The 15,014-nt window shown below is 45.2% G+C and overlaps 1 protein-coding gene across 1 annotated transcript in view; it reads left to right on the top strand.

Moving 5' to 3' along the window:
• LOC119954961 (sortilin-like) overlaps window positions 1–15,014 on the top strand; it is a 138,785-nt gene that overhangs the window by 92,168 nt on the left and 31,603 nt on the right. Inside the window, exons 8-11 of the mRNA XM_038780709.1 lie at window positions 279–415; window positions 1,879–1,962; window positions 12,261–12,321; window positions 14,054–14,209. Coding sequence (XP_038636637.1) covers window positions 279–415; window positions 1,879–1,962; window positions 12,261–12,321; window positions 14,054–14,209 — 438 coding nt within the window. The remainder of the gene's footprint in view (window positions 1–278; window positions 416–1,878; window positions 1,963–12,260; window positions 12,322–14,053; window positions 14,210–15,014) is intronic.

The raw sequence follows: 15,014 nt of genomic DNA on the forward strand, positions 1-15,014 counted from the left end.
CCCTTCTTTTCCACCATCACCATACCACCGGGCCTTGCCCCATGAGCTTGACCCGCCCCTGTCCATTATTAACAACGAACCCTCTTCCCCCCCCAACCCCCATGCACTTCCCCTCAAAAAAAATGATGTTCCAAATTCTTAAGTGGGGACCAAACCCATAGAGCCATCTTAACTAAAGAGTGTGTGGCTTTAGAACAAAATATAAGTAATGAGTTTTATGAGCGATGCCACCACCATTTGGTTGTTCCATGACTAATTGTTTTAATATCGTTTTGCAGATGATAAAGATGCAAAAGGGGTATTGGAGCTAATGAGGACAACAGATTTTGGAGGATCGTTTACAACACTTCTCAGCAACATTTACTCGTTTGGTTTTGCTGGCCGTTTCCTCTTTGCCTCTGTTATCAGTAACCAGGTAAAATAACGACTCATAGAATAAAAGCAAAATATTGCAGATGCTGGAAATAAACAAAAACTGAAAGTGCTGGAAATACTCCGGTCTGGCAGCATTTGTGGAGTGTTACTACATCCTCTGCCAGTCCCCGGTCAATTCCAGCCATACTTAACCCATAGTCACAACGTGGCTGAAATTGACTTTTATTTTTTATACCTGACACGGTCACAAGGTTTGTAAATCTAAACACAATTAACTTTTTATTATTAACAATAACTATTATTAAATAGGCAACAAACACAATTACTATCTAATCTCTAACCCCTCTATCCCCTTTAAGTCGCCCAACCCTCTATGTACATGTGTGTGTGTATATATATAAACAAAATACCAAAGGGAAAGCAGGGTGTAAAATAATGAGCATATAAAATTATGAAGGGAATAGATAGGATAGATGCGAGCAGGTTGTTTCCACTGGCGGGTGAAAGCAAAACTAGGGGGCATAGCTTCAAAATAAGGGGAAGTAGATTTAGGACTGAGTTTAGGAGGAACTTCTTCACCCAAAGGGTTGTGAATCTATGGAATTCCTTGCCCAGTGAAGCAGTTGAGGCTCCTTCGTTAAATGTTTTTAAAGTAAAGATAGATAGTTTTTTGAAGAATAAAGGGATTAAAGGTTATGGTGTTCAGGCCGGAAAGTGGAGTTGAGTCCACAAAAGAACAGCCATGATCTCATTGAATGGCGGAGCAGGCTCGAGGGGCCAGATGGCCTACTCCTGCTCCTAGTTCTTATATTCTTATGTTCTTATGGGGTGAGAGTGATTATCCTCGACATAAGGCAGCATTTGACCGAGTATGGCATCAAGGAGCCCCAGCACAACGGGAGTCAACGGGACTGGTTTAGCTCACTGGGCTAAATCGCTGGCTTTTAAAGCAGACCAAGCAGGCCAGCAGCACGGTTCGTACCAGCCTCCCCGGACAGGCACCGGAATGTGGCGACTAGGGGCTTTTCACAGTAACTTCATTGAAGCCTACTCGTGACAATAAGCGATTTTCATTTTTCATTTCAATTGGGGGGAAACTCTCTGCTGGTTGGAGTCATACTAGAATACTAGCACAAAGGAAGATGGTTGTGTTGGTTGGAGGTCATCTCAGTTAAAGGGCATCACTGTTCCTGAGTGGATGTGTACTATGTTCACTTGCACAGTCTCACATACTATAGTACTTGCAATTGTCTTATTAATTAAAGCAGCATTAATCAAAGCTTGCAATTAATTTAACATCTATTCATCCTTTATAGAGCTAACACGCACACAATCTTTAAAAATTAATTTACAGCTCTATAATTCAGTGCTTTAAATGATGGTCTAGCTTTCTCTTGTGATTTGAATAGATTAGGTATGTCCCTGGAGTTCATATTTTAAAAAAAACAAAGCGTTTAAAAAAAATTTGAAAAATGTATGACATATTTATTTTTTTGTTTTCAGACACTGCCCAGATCGGTTTATGTGTCTGCTGATCGGGGTGATTTGTGGAATAAAGCTCAGCTGCCTCCTGTCAGTCATGAACAGGTATATTCAATCAAATGATCAATACCCTTTCAATCTGTTATTGACTACTTAGAAATATTGAGCTATTACAGAGAACGGAGAATGGCAGATGGAAGTATGAAGATCAAAAGTGGTTTTACACACATATATATATATTTTTTTTTTTTTATTTTATATATATATACACACACACACACAAGTGACTGTATGATGTATGAACAATTTGTTTGGAAAGTAAATACCGTAGTTTCCGGACTATAAGCCGCTACTTCTTTCCCACGTTTTGAACCTCGCGGCTTATACAACGACGCGGCTTATTTATGGATTTTTCCCGCTTTCACTAAACCAATGAAATTGCGTAACGGGTTAAGGTAAAACAATGTAACTTTTTAGTTTACTGTTTAGATTAAATCGAGCGCGCTCAAACATCCCATCATTCTGATTACGGTAGTCATTTTGTCACCCTCATCATGGCAAAGACACGGAGAAATGCATATGATGCAGCTTTCAAGTTGAAGGCGATCGATCTGGCTGTTGGAAAAGGAAATAGAGCTGCTGCACTAGAGCTTGGTCTTAATGAGTCGATGATAAGACGTTGGAAACAGCAGCGTGAGGAATTGACTCAGTGCAAAAAGACAACTAAAGCTTTCAGAGGGAAGAAAAGCAGATGGCCCGAACTAGAAAATGAGCTCGAAGACTGGGTCAACATGCAGAGAGCAGACGGCCGAGGTGTTTCAACTGTACAGATCCGACTGAAAGCCAAAACAATCGCCACCGCAATGAAGTTTGAGAATTTTAGAGGTGGACCATCGTGGTGTCTCAGATTTATGAGACGTAAAGGCCTGTCCATCAGGGTACGGCCGAGTTTGTGTCAGCAGCTCCCTCCCGACTACGAGGAAAAAATTTCAAACTTCCGCAAATTCATTGATGCAAAGATAGCGGAGCATTCCATTGGCCCGCACAATATCATAAATATGGATGAGGTTCCTCTGACATTTGACCTGCCTCTCACTCGGACTGTCAACAGGAAAGGTGAATCATCCGTCATGCTGAAAACAACTGGGCATGAAAAAACGCACTTCACCTGTGTTCTGAGTTGCACGGCATCGGGAGAAAAGCTTCCACCGATGGTGATTTTTAAACGCACGACGATACCAAAAGAAAAATTCCCTACAGGAATTGTTGTGAAAGTCAACAAGAAAGGATGGATGACGGAAAGCCTAATGCATGAATGGCATACGGAGTGCTACGGCAAGCGACCGGGAGGATTCTTTCACAGGAACAAGGCATTGCTCGTTTTGGACAGCATGAGGGCCCACATACAGATTCTGTGAAAGAAGCCATCAAGAGGACAAACTCAATTCCAGCTGTGATTCCTGGGGGCACAACAAAGTATTTACAGCCACTCGACATCAGTTTAAATCGTGCATTTAAGGTGGCGCTTCGTGTTCAGTGGGAGGCTTGGATGACAAGTGGGGAGAAATCCTTCACTAAAACGGGCCGCATGCGAAGAGCAACTTATGGTCAAGTCTGCCAGTGGGTCCTGACAGCGTGGAGCATTGTTAAAAAATCCACTATCATCAACGGGTTTCGAAAAGCTGGATTGCTGCGTGTTGAAGAGGGCAGCATGAGCTCAGCGGGAAATTTGCCTCCGGATGAAAGTGATTAGAGCGACAATGAAAACAATCCAACATCGGATGAAGCAATTCTGAGGCTATTCAACTCTGACACCGAAGGAGATGACTTCAGTGGTTTCAGTGCACAAGAGGAGGATAGTGACTGTGATCACCTGGGTTGGTGATATCTTGATTACGATCAGTAATAAAAGACTTCTTTTTACACATGATTTATTTATTTTTAATGTTTCAAACTGATGATTCTATGTTAATCTTAAGAGCTTAATCGGATTGATTTCGCTCCACAGTGACCAATGACTTTCTTGGTAGGCTATTCTTTACCGCTAATTTTTTATTTTTGTTACAAGCTGTATTTTGTTAAAGCCTGTGTAAAGCTCATTTGTTTCAATGTACCGGTAAGCACCTGCGGCTTATATACGTGTGCGGCTTATTTATGTTCAAAATAAAAAAAAATTCAAAATCAGTGGGTGTGGCTTATAGTCAGGTGCGCTTTATAGTCCGGAAATTACGGGTAGGCGGAATTCTCCGCTCCCCACGTGGCGTGGGAGAATCATGGGAGGGCCTCCTGACATTTTTTACACCCCCCTGGCCAGCGTCCAAAACGGACGCACTAATTCCCCTCTGCCGCCCAGCAAGATCAAGCCGCCACGTCTTGCCGGGCTGCGGTGGAGAAAGACGGCACCGCGCATGCGCGGGTTCGTGCCGTCTGCACGATGAAGTCATCTGCGCATGCGTGGATTGGAACCGGCAACCCGGGCATGCGCGGATGACTTCACATTCTCGGCGCGACAAGGTCGCTGCTGAGAAAGGCGGAGGCCCACTCCTAGCCCCCCGGGTGGGGGTGAATTAGGTGCGGGGAGCGGGCTCCGAGGCCGTCGTGAACCTTGGCCGAGTTCACAACGGCCTTCACGAATCCTGCCCCCTGCGGAGAATTCCGCCCAATGATTTTCACTTGGATGCTGTAGTTAGAGGTTATCCATCTAATTTCATCTTTGAGAATGCAAACCCTTTTTATAAAGTAACCTTTCTCCCTATTTTTATTCTGGTTTTGTAGCTATCCGCTGTATCCAAGAGATTCCAGGCTGTTGTTAAACTATGAACTTTACCTATTTATTCGTGAGCTATCTTTAAGATCATCAAAAAAACAATGGGAGAATCATTATCTCCAAACCCACACCCTCCTGCTATACTCCATGAAATCACGTGCTTCAGTACTGCATCATTTTCACCTAATGTCATTCCGTTTGCTCCGATTCTCGTTTCTGTTCTCTTATATTTCCATTAACTCAGGTTCCAAGACCTCAGAGTGGAGATCGATTAGCTGCTATTGTTGCGTTTAGAAATTACCTTTTGCACCTTTTTCTCTGACATAACAAGATTTGGGGTGAGACAAAGGAGGGAAGGGCAAAGGGAGGGATAGAAGGTAGGAGGGGCCTTCCATCAGGAGCTGCCACACTGGCAGGTAATGCTGGTGGACGGAAGTGAGGTTGGGGAGGTGGCCAAAGGGAGTGACCAAATTGGGGGGGAGAGGTGGGGGGATATTCAATGAGGCAGTGTTGGAGAATGAGTGAGTGTTGGAGAATGAGTGTGGTCAAGGATGGGTGCAGCGATTTAGGAGTTTGTGTGCGGGGAAGGTACCTCAGGTAAAAAGGGGCCCTGGCAGAGGCAGAAAGGGGGACTGGCACTACCAAACCTGCTGCATTACTACTGGAGAACGTGAAGCGGTGGTGGGAAGGAGTGGGTTAAGATGGAGGAAGGGTCCTGTAAAGAATCAAGCCTGAGGGCTATGGTGACGGCGTCGCTTCCGCTGGCACCGGGGAGGTACACGGTGATCCTGGTGGTGCAGTCCACGATTAGGGAGTGGAACCAGTTGAGGAGACACTTTAGGATGGAGGGGATGTCGGTGCTGACACCGCTGTGGGGAACCATGGGTTTAAACTGGGGAGGTGGATGGGATGTATAGGAAGTGGAGGGTGGTAGGGCTGGTGAGGGCGAGGGATCTATACCTGGAGGAGGTTTGCAGGTCTGTGGGAGGTGCTGAAGGGAAGCGAGTTCAGGTATGTACAGGTGAGGGACTTTGCACGGAAGGAATGGAGAGGGTTTCCCAAGCTGCCAGAGTATACTCTATTGGAGCGGTTTCTGCTCTGGGTTGTGGAATGGGATTGGCGATATATGAGTGGCTTGGGGAGCAGGGGAGTGCAAGTGGTGAGGATTAAGGAAAAATTGGAGGAGCACTGGGGGTGGAGGAGGGTGGGGGGGGGGGGGGAAGAGGTCGGACGGGGAGTGTGGAATGAGGCGATCCATAGGGTAAATTCAACCTCCTCGTGTGCGAGGATGAGTTTGATTCAATGCAAGGTGTTGCTTGTGACTTGGACGAGGATGAGTGGATTCTTCCAGGGGGTGGCAATGAGTGTGAGAAGTGTGGGCAAGGACCAGCAAATCACGCACATATATTCTGGGGCTGCGAGAAGTTGGAGAGATACTGGGAGGGGGGTGTTTGGGACGCTATTGGAGATTGTGGGGATAGAGGCCGGGCCGGACCCAATGGTAGCGATTTTTGGGGTATTGGAAATGCCGGAGCTAATGGAGGGTAGGAAGGCCAATGTTGTGGCCTTCGCCTCTCTTATTGCCTGGCGGATGACAACACTGCTGGGGGTGGCAGCCTGGCTGGGGTACCTGTATGATTTCCTCCGACTGGAAAACATCGAATTGAGGGGTTCAGCGGAGGGCTTTGAGACACGGTGCGGACTGTTCATGACAATATTTGAGGAATTGGTGAAATGGAGACAAACTTGCACAAACTGTGAACTGTGGGGTAATGTATTTTGATTTATGTCTTTGTACTTTTGAATATGTTTGGAATAAAAATACACCTTTTTAAAAAAAGAAAAGATTTGGGGTGAGAACATTATCCTTTAGAAGAACACTTCTGTGGATCAGTAAGCTTCAATTTGTTTAGTTTTGGCAGTATTGAACTCTATTCACAGGAAGAGGGCAGCTTTGAGTTGTTATACTGTCTGGGTTCTTGCAAGTAAATATAAGGATTATTGGTAAGACGAACAGAAATGTGTGATTTTACACTTCCTGCAATGCATAGAAATTTATCGTGTATATAGGTTGCATGTGAATCGAGTCCCTTTTCTCTAGATTGTTAGCAAGCTATTCCACTATAGGGGCATCACCGTTGGACATGCTCACCTTCACCTAGTCAATATCCTGTTTTCCCCCTTTCCATGTTTGCGGGAGGAGAAGGGAGGGGTACTGAGCCCAAATGTATGGCCCCCAACTGCTGAATGGTTAAAATCAGCAAACTGAGCATTGGCCTGGGATTCAATTGTTTATCATTTCAAATTCAAGGAAGCCACGCTACAGATGGAAATATTTCAGAATATTTTTCACTGCACATAATGTAATTGTGAGGAAAGGTTTCACAAATAGGAGCTGTCCCTGGAGAACTTCCAAATAATGAAGAAAGGCTCACAAACATAATTTGATCAAGTTTCCCTGGAGCATTTGTCATATACTCAGGGGGTGGGTGTAAATCAGATTTGGGGCTTGATTATTTTGATCTTGTGCATCCTGTGCTTGTAATTCCTTCTTGTGCATTTATTTTATTCATGGGGTTGTCCTTTTGCATCAGTTTGTGCCAGTAATTCCTCTTTTTACTGTTGCTTCTATTCCAGATAAAAATAGCAATGATTAAATTATCCGTTCTTGTTTATGTTATTGACTTGATATTGGTACCAAACAGTTCTGCAATTGGAAAATAGTCAGATTGCTTGATTGGGAAGTCTCAAATTGTTAACACACCTGGGTCCATGGAAGAAGCATCAGTATTTGTAGTGGTATTTGTCCACATTTCCCCGAGGCTTCCACGGCAAGATCCATTCTGTCCACCAGAGGGCAGAGTTTGCTTTTAGATAGCCCCGGCAGTCCTGTTTACTGCTCGTACACGTCTGCAACCAGTTTTCCTGCTCAAACTCTGGGCCTGCTCCCTCGTACCAGAAAGGTTGTGAACAACCGTGTCGGAGAGCAAACGAAATGGGAGCAGGAGTTGACCATGTGGCCAGCTCAAGCCTGCTCTGCCATTCTGCCAGATTATCGCTGATCAACGTCAGTTCTGCTTTTACACCCTATCCCCATATCCCTCCCTTGTTTCTGAGTTTTAACCTTTTATCCTAGACTGTCTGAGGTGGTAGAACCACCACCAACCCCCATTTCCCAAATGCCTGAATGCAAGAAAGGCTGTCTATCAGCGGGGGGGGGGGGGGGGGGGGGGGGGGTGCAGTTTTAACCCACCCTACAGGGTGAGAAGAGAGCACCTTTCGCATTGACTGGGCAAGGGTTGGGAGGAAGGCAGGGAAAGCAGACACTTGCAGACCCAGGGTATCTTAACTCCAGAACGCTCCAGGTTAGCTGTTTGCTGGAAACAGGCCTTATTTTGGGCACGTAAAGAGGCTATAAGCAAAGACAAAACTGTGTCCCACTAGGAATGGAAGGGCAGGATTCCTGGCGGCAGATTCTCTCCCCACCTTCCCTGGTTGGGAAATATCATAAATCAACAAGGAACCAAGTAACAAGTAATTTATAAAATGCATTCTGAGCAATCTTGTAAAGAGAAAAGTTTGTCCTTCTCGTGTGAATATTTAACAATATATATTTTGTATGAAAATTGTGTAATCGGGATACAATCTGGGGAGGAATTTGCCAGCCTTTTTAAAAAAATACGGTTGGATATGCAATTTGAGTCTTTGAATAATCAGGAGCGAATTATATTATTATTAAATCACTGAATAGTTGTTGCTCCCTTGTAATTAATATCACCAGTCACTTCTGTTAGTGGACCTTGTGTGTCTTATGGTTCAGAGGTGACCCTTTGCTGCCCAATACTCTGATACGAAGGACTGACCCAGAGACTCTGTGTAGTGGCTCTGGAATGTTCCCCTTGTCATCATCCTCCCTTTATACCAGGTGACTGGAGTAGGCACCCCACCAAGATGCTGACCTTGAAGCAATACCGATAGATCCTGTTTTCATGAATGGGTCAGGGCCAAGTCCATTCCGTACAAAAGGAAAAATGAAAAACGCTTATTGTCACAAGTAGGCTTCAAGTGAAGTTATTGTGAAAAGCCCGTAGTCGCCGCATTCTGGCACCTGTGCAGGGAAGCAGTTGAACCGTGCTGCTGGCCTCTTTAGTCCTGTGCTAAACCAGCCCCAAAGTTCCTCAAAATTTCCACGTAATCGACTCCGCCAGCAATATGACCCTGTACTGCAGGACTGACCAGTCCAGAACTGTCGCGCTAAAGCTGCAGTTTCTCCGAAGAAGTAGATCGGCACAAGTACTGCTCTGCTGACTGACTTTGAAGATCAAAAAACTATATAAATCGATCCACTATGAAAAGGAGACGAACGCCCACAATCCAGTCTGCAAGCCTGTCCGTAAAGCTGAAGTTTCCAGTAAATCGTTTCACCGAAAATCATGATTTACCTGTGCCTCATTTAGAACATAGAACGTACAGTGCAGAAGGAGGCTATTCGGCCCATCAAGTCTGCGCCGACCCACTTAAGCCCTCACTTCCACCCTATCCCCGTAACCCAAGAACCCCATATAACCTATTTGGTCACTCAGGGCAATTTATCATGGCCAATCCACCTAACCTGCACGTTTTTCGACTGTGGGAGGAAACCGGAGCACCCGGAGGAAACCCACACAGACACGGAGAGAACGTGCAGACTCCGCACAAACAGTGACCCAGCCGGGAATCGAACCTAGGACCCTAGTGCTGTAAAGCCACAGTGCTAACCACTTGTGCTACTGTGCTGCCGTTTATCAGATATTATATACAAACAGCCCAAGAATCCTTTACAGTGGGAGTATATATTCTTCTCAATGCTCTTTGTGAGACACACTTGCTTTCACTTTAAATATGTTTCCGACAAGCCCCACTTTGTTTTGTTTAACCTTTTGGGGCTAATCTGGCTCAGCTACATTGCAGGCAACCTTTGGCTATTGTCTGGTGATGAGACCATCAATTCACGAGACACGTGCTTTAGGATGTGAACAGTAGTTTTAATCAACTTACAACAGAGCCAGCCTGTAACACTATGAACTCCAGATGAACTGGTGGCTGGCTCTTCGGCATCATCCTTTATACATCAGTCTAGGGGGAGGAGCTGTGGGTGGAGCCAAGGGTGGAGCCCAAGTACAAACTCCTGTACATTCCCAGTGCAACTCCCCCTAGTGGTAGGGCAACACAACTGCTCGTATGTTGAGCTTACAGTGACATGGTATAATATATATTACAGTGTGAATTACATTCACCACATCTGGAAAATCTACATCATCTGAGTTTGCCTTGCTGTGAACTGCTCCTTAAGTACATTAGACAAAGCTGCTAACTGTCTTTGAGCTGAATGCAACAAACTCACAAAGTGATCAGACATCATCATCTACAACAGACTTAGAAAAGTTGTCAGTCCAAGTCATTGTCCTCGACTGTTAACCAGCATTTGGCGTGTGACCAACAGGTTTCCAAAAGTCTGTACTAATCCAATCAGGCTTGGATGCCCTCCCAAGCCCCATTACACTATGAGGGGGCCCTCGGGGGGGGGGGGGGGGGGGGGGGGGGGGCTTTTATCCCCACAACACCTGGGCAGAGCATCCAAGCCCGATTGTCTAGGGGGAGGAGCCAAGGGTGGAGCCCAAGTACAAACTCCTGTACATTCCCAGTGCAACTCCCCCTAGTGGTAGGGCAACGCAACTGCTCATATGTCGAGCTTACAGTGACATGGTATAATATATATTACAGTGTGAATTACATTCACCACATTCACCTCCTACAAAAAAATCAAGTCTGGCTGGGGTGGTGGTTGACAGGTTGAGTCTGTCCGGTGGTCGAGTCGTCCGCTGCGATCTGCGGAGCACCGGGGTTGCAGCCTCTTGTGGTGGCTGGATGGGTGTTGTGGGTTGGGGTATGATGGCGGACTCCGGGGGGTTATTCCGTCCGAGCTCCGTACCCGTCTGGTTCGACTGGGGACTGGGGGCGCTGGGAGCTAGCCGGTGTGGGTGCGCGAAACAAATGTAGCTGTTGAGGGGGCCCTCGGGGGGGGGGGGGGGGCTTTTATCCCCACAATACCTGGGCAGAGCACCCAAGCCCGATTGTAGCCACTTGAGAAATGCCAGCTTGGCATCTTGGCAGTGCCTACGTGGTATCCTGGCAGTGCCCCTGCCAGTTGGCAGTGCCACCTGCACAGTGCCAGGCGGGCACCCAGGTGGCACGGCTAGGGTGCCCACCCTCCTCAAAGGGCAAGAACCTGGGCACCTCCAATCGCCTGGGTGGCCCCAGGAGTGCCATTCCATCTCGTCCCCACTTGTGGAGACCAGTACGAACGGCGCCTGTCCGAGGCGAAGAGGATAGATCCCAAAGACTCGTGAAACTGCATATTAAGGTGAGACTAGCTGTCTCGCTTTCAGATGTAGATTTGCCAAAATGTGATCCCGCCCATTCACATCACAACATCTTGCAAGATCCCATTAGGTTTCAAGAGATGCTGGGCGGCATGTTGCGCAATGAGTAGCACTGGGACTGCGGCGCTGAGGACCCGGTTTCGAATCCCGGCCCTGGGTCACTGTCTGAGTGGAGTTTGCACATTCTCCCCATATCTGCGTGGGTCTCACCCACACAACCCAAAGATGTGCAGGTTAGGTGGATTGGCCATGCTAAATTGCCCCTTAATTGGAATAAAAAATAATTAGGTACACTATAATTTAAAAAAAAAAAATCACGAGATGTTTGGTGCTTGGTAGATCCCGGAAGCGGGTTCTCCTGGCCCCTATTTACCATGCTGTGCCGTGGCATGCTGCTTTTCAGCCCCAGGCGCAATGTAGCCTTTCAATTGTGCCCATTGTGAATAGCTGGGATCCCAGCACTGATCCCTGCAGTACCACACTGGACATTGCCTGTCATGTGGAAAAAGATCTGTTAATTCCTACTCGTGTTTCCTGTCTGACAAACAGTTTCCTGTCTATCTCAATACACTACCCCTAATCCCATGGGGTTTAATTTCTCATGCTAATCTCTTCTGTGGGAATTTATCGAAAGCCTTCTGACAGTCTAAATAAACCACATCCACTGGCTCCCCCTCATCAACTCTACTAGTTACAACCTTGAAGAATTCCAGTAGATTTGTCAAACATGATTTCTTCTTCATAAATTGTCTTCACCAGTCTTTTTCGCTTCACGTACCTATAGAAACTTTTACAGTCTGTTTTTATGTTCCCTGCAAGCTTAATTCTCATGCTCTATTTTTCGCTTCTTAATTACTTGGTCCTCCTTCACTGAATGGTCTACTCCTGCTTCTCGCTCCTCGTTTGTATGTTCAAGGCCTAAGGAAGGAATGTACTCTAAACGTGAACTTGTCTTTCTACCTGACGATGAGCCTGTGTGTGCATTTCCAGCATTTTCAATTTATTTTCAAGAGATGTTAACTTTGTTTCCCAGCAAACCCTCGGCAAATCAATTATATTTTCTGATATGTTAGTAAGAGGTAGAATTGGTGCTGATGTCTCACTTCTAATATTTAATGAACAGATTATAGTGTGTGTATACGTGTGGAGAGATGCAGGTAGCCTTACAGCACTGAGTGACATAAGTAATCTTGTGCAAATGCTCTGTTTTGCAGTTTTACTCCATACTCGCAGCAGACGAAGAAATGATTTTCATACATGTGGATGAACCTGGCAGTAAGTTATACTTCATTGTAGTTCTTTTATCAATCAGTTTGAGTTAATATACAAATGTACTAATTTAATCAATGAATGTTAGTTTATTTAGTGTGTTTGCATCAGCCTCTGTGTCCAGAAAGAAAATGGCCAACCACACGTTTTCTGCCTGGCGCTGTTCAGCTAGCAGCTGAGTATTGTAGTCTCTGTGTAAAGGTTGTGTTCATAGGTGTTTAGCCAGTTCATTCACTCGAGGGGGTAAAATTAAATCCACCCCAAGGCAGGTACAACTGACATGATTAGGTATTTATTTAATCTGGTTTCCTCTCCCCCCTTAACAGTAGATGTTTGAGAAAGTCATGGTTACCCTCCAGTATCTCGATCAAGTAGCCGTTTTTCAGGGCATATTTTGGCTTCCTTTCCCACCTGCCACAAATGGGGTAGGCACGTGTTTAATGAAATGTCGAATGGGCACTTCCCGCTGTGTTCCTGGCAGATCCGCACCTACCGCCATTATAATTCACTTTTTTGTTTTTAGTTGCAGGGAAGACACCAGCTGCAGGCAGGTGGGAGCGCGCAGTCCAGCCAGCAATTTATTCCACATCCCTGGAAAGAAAAGGAAGGTTGGTGTTAGGATGGTAGTAAGAGAAAATGAGTGGAAGATGGATTTATTAGGAAGGTTATATTGGCATTCATGAGTGATGCACGGATAGTTAGCGGTTGACGGTTGAGCAAGAACGGGGCTGAAGTTGGGTAGCCAGGTGCTGGGCGGATATGGGATTTGGAGAACATGTTCATTGACAGGGTGAGCATGTTGAGAGAATATAAAGGCTTTGTTGGACTGAAAATAGGAGATGAGGCTGGATAAAAGAGGGATGTTAGAGGAGAAACAAATATTGATAGTTAATTGAGCAATTGGCCAACTTGCCCTGTCAGACGCTCTGGTCAATTCACTGTAAACAGGAAGTTAAGTGCACTAAAGTTCAATTAAGGTGCAGTGACCCATCTCTGCTAAGTTCTTGTCGAGTGTGCCCAGGCATAGATGAAATGCTCCCCGTCAGCCTTCTCAAGTTCCAAAATTAAATTAGTGTAACACGGTGTATAGCAACGAATAAAACCTCAAGAAAGACCACGTCACCTTAGATGCTGATATCAGCTGAGCATAATGCCTTTCGGTATCAGAAATGAGGGATCAATGTGTGTGCATGTCAATAAAAGCTTTTAAGTGGAGCCGCAGGTTTATCTGCAGGACTCGAGACGAGAAGACATGAAAGCAAACACAGGATTAAGAGCGCAGTAGAAAACCAAGTTGTTCTTCAATAACAGAAACACCAAATGCTGGAAATCGGCAATTAACTGTGGAAAGAAACAGTTTCTTCAATAACAGAAACACCAAATGCTGGAAATCGGCAATTAACTGTGGAAAGAATGTCCAACCGAGTGTTTATTTCCAGCACTTTCTGTTTTTATTTCAGATTTCCAGCATCTGTAATATTTTCCTTTTTGTATAGCAGTTGTTGTACACTTGAACAACGACATATTCACAAGAGTTCTCAGCTGACCTTCCCCACCTTTGCTGTGACCCGAGTAGCTTCCTTTTAGATGCGGATGTTGTTGTATTTCCAATAAAGTGAGGACGGCCTCGCTGATGGGAATTTTGAGGAGGCTCCATCTAACATTTGCTGTTCAAACAGGCATCGTTTTAAACGGAAGCTTCCACACTTGATGGCTTTGCATTTAATATTTCTTTTAGATTCTGGGTTTGGCACAATTTACGCTTCTGATGATCGGGGAATTCTGTTCTCCAAGTCACTGGAACGTCATTTGTTTTCTGACACCAGCGGGACAACGGATTTCACAAACGTGACATCGCTGCGTGGGGTCTACATCACAAACGTGCTTGATAAAGGTAAAATAAAATCATTTCAAAGCAAAGCTTGGTTTCTACTTTTAAGCTGGTCTCCCTGCCAATGTTTCTTTCAACAGTGTGAAAGGTAACCCTGAAGTGAGTGATTTCAGTGCCACACGAATTGGTGTGGTTTTACAGAGATTTAAAGTGATCGGATTTAAGTTAGTCCAGTGCATGAACACTTAAGTTATAAAGGGAGACATTGCTTTTATGTTGGACCTTTCACGACCTCAGAACGGCCCAATCAACAACTGATGAATTTTTGCAACATTATCCTGTAGTAATGTTGGAAAAGTGGCAGCCAATTTGTGCACTGTAATGCCACACAGACAGCAATATAATCTTGACCGAATAACCTTTTTTTATTTAATGATGTTGTTGTGTTTGAGGAATAAACATTGGCCAGGACAATTGGGGATAAATGGGATCTTTGCGTACAAATTGAAATGGTAGTCAGTCCCTCTGTTTAACATCTCATCAAAATGACAGCACCCCCAAAGTGCTCATGCCTGTGGAGTGGTACTTGGACCCTTCTACTCAGAAGCGGGTGAGATCCCGCAGTGTCATGGCTGATGTGTGAAGAGGACCATGACCATATTTTAAATTCCTCTTTGATTTAATGTGTAAGGGTAGATTATAAGAATTTACATTTCTGCTTTGGAACAAGAGTACAATTGCATAAAATCTACTCTACCATGTTCACATACAGGTGTAAGCCCAATTACCCATTCTCTCAATAACTTCAACTCTCAGTTTTCAAATGGAGGGTGAAAACTTTTCTGGTGTTATCATAGAACCATAGAAT

This window comes from Scyliorhinus canicula, chromosome 20, assembly GCF_902713615.1.
Source record: "Scyliorhinus canicula chromosome 20, sScyCan1.1, whole genome shotgun sequence".
Classification (NCBI taxonomy): Eukaryota; Metazoa; Chordata; class Chondrichthyes; order Carcharhiniformes; family Scyliorhinidae; genus Scyliorhinus; species Scyliorhinus canicula.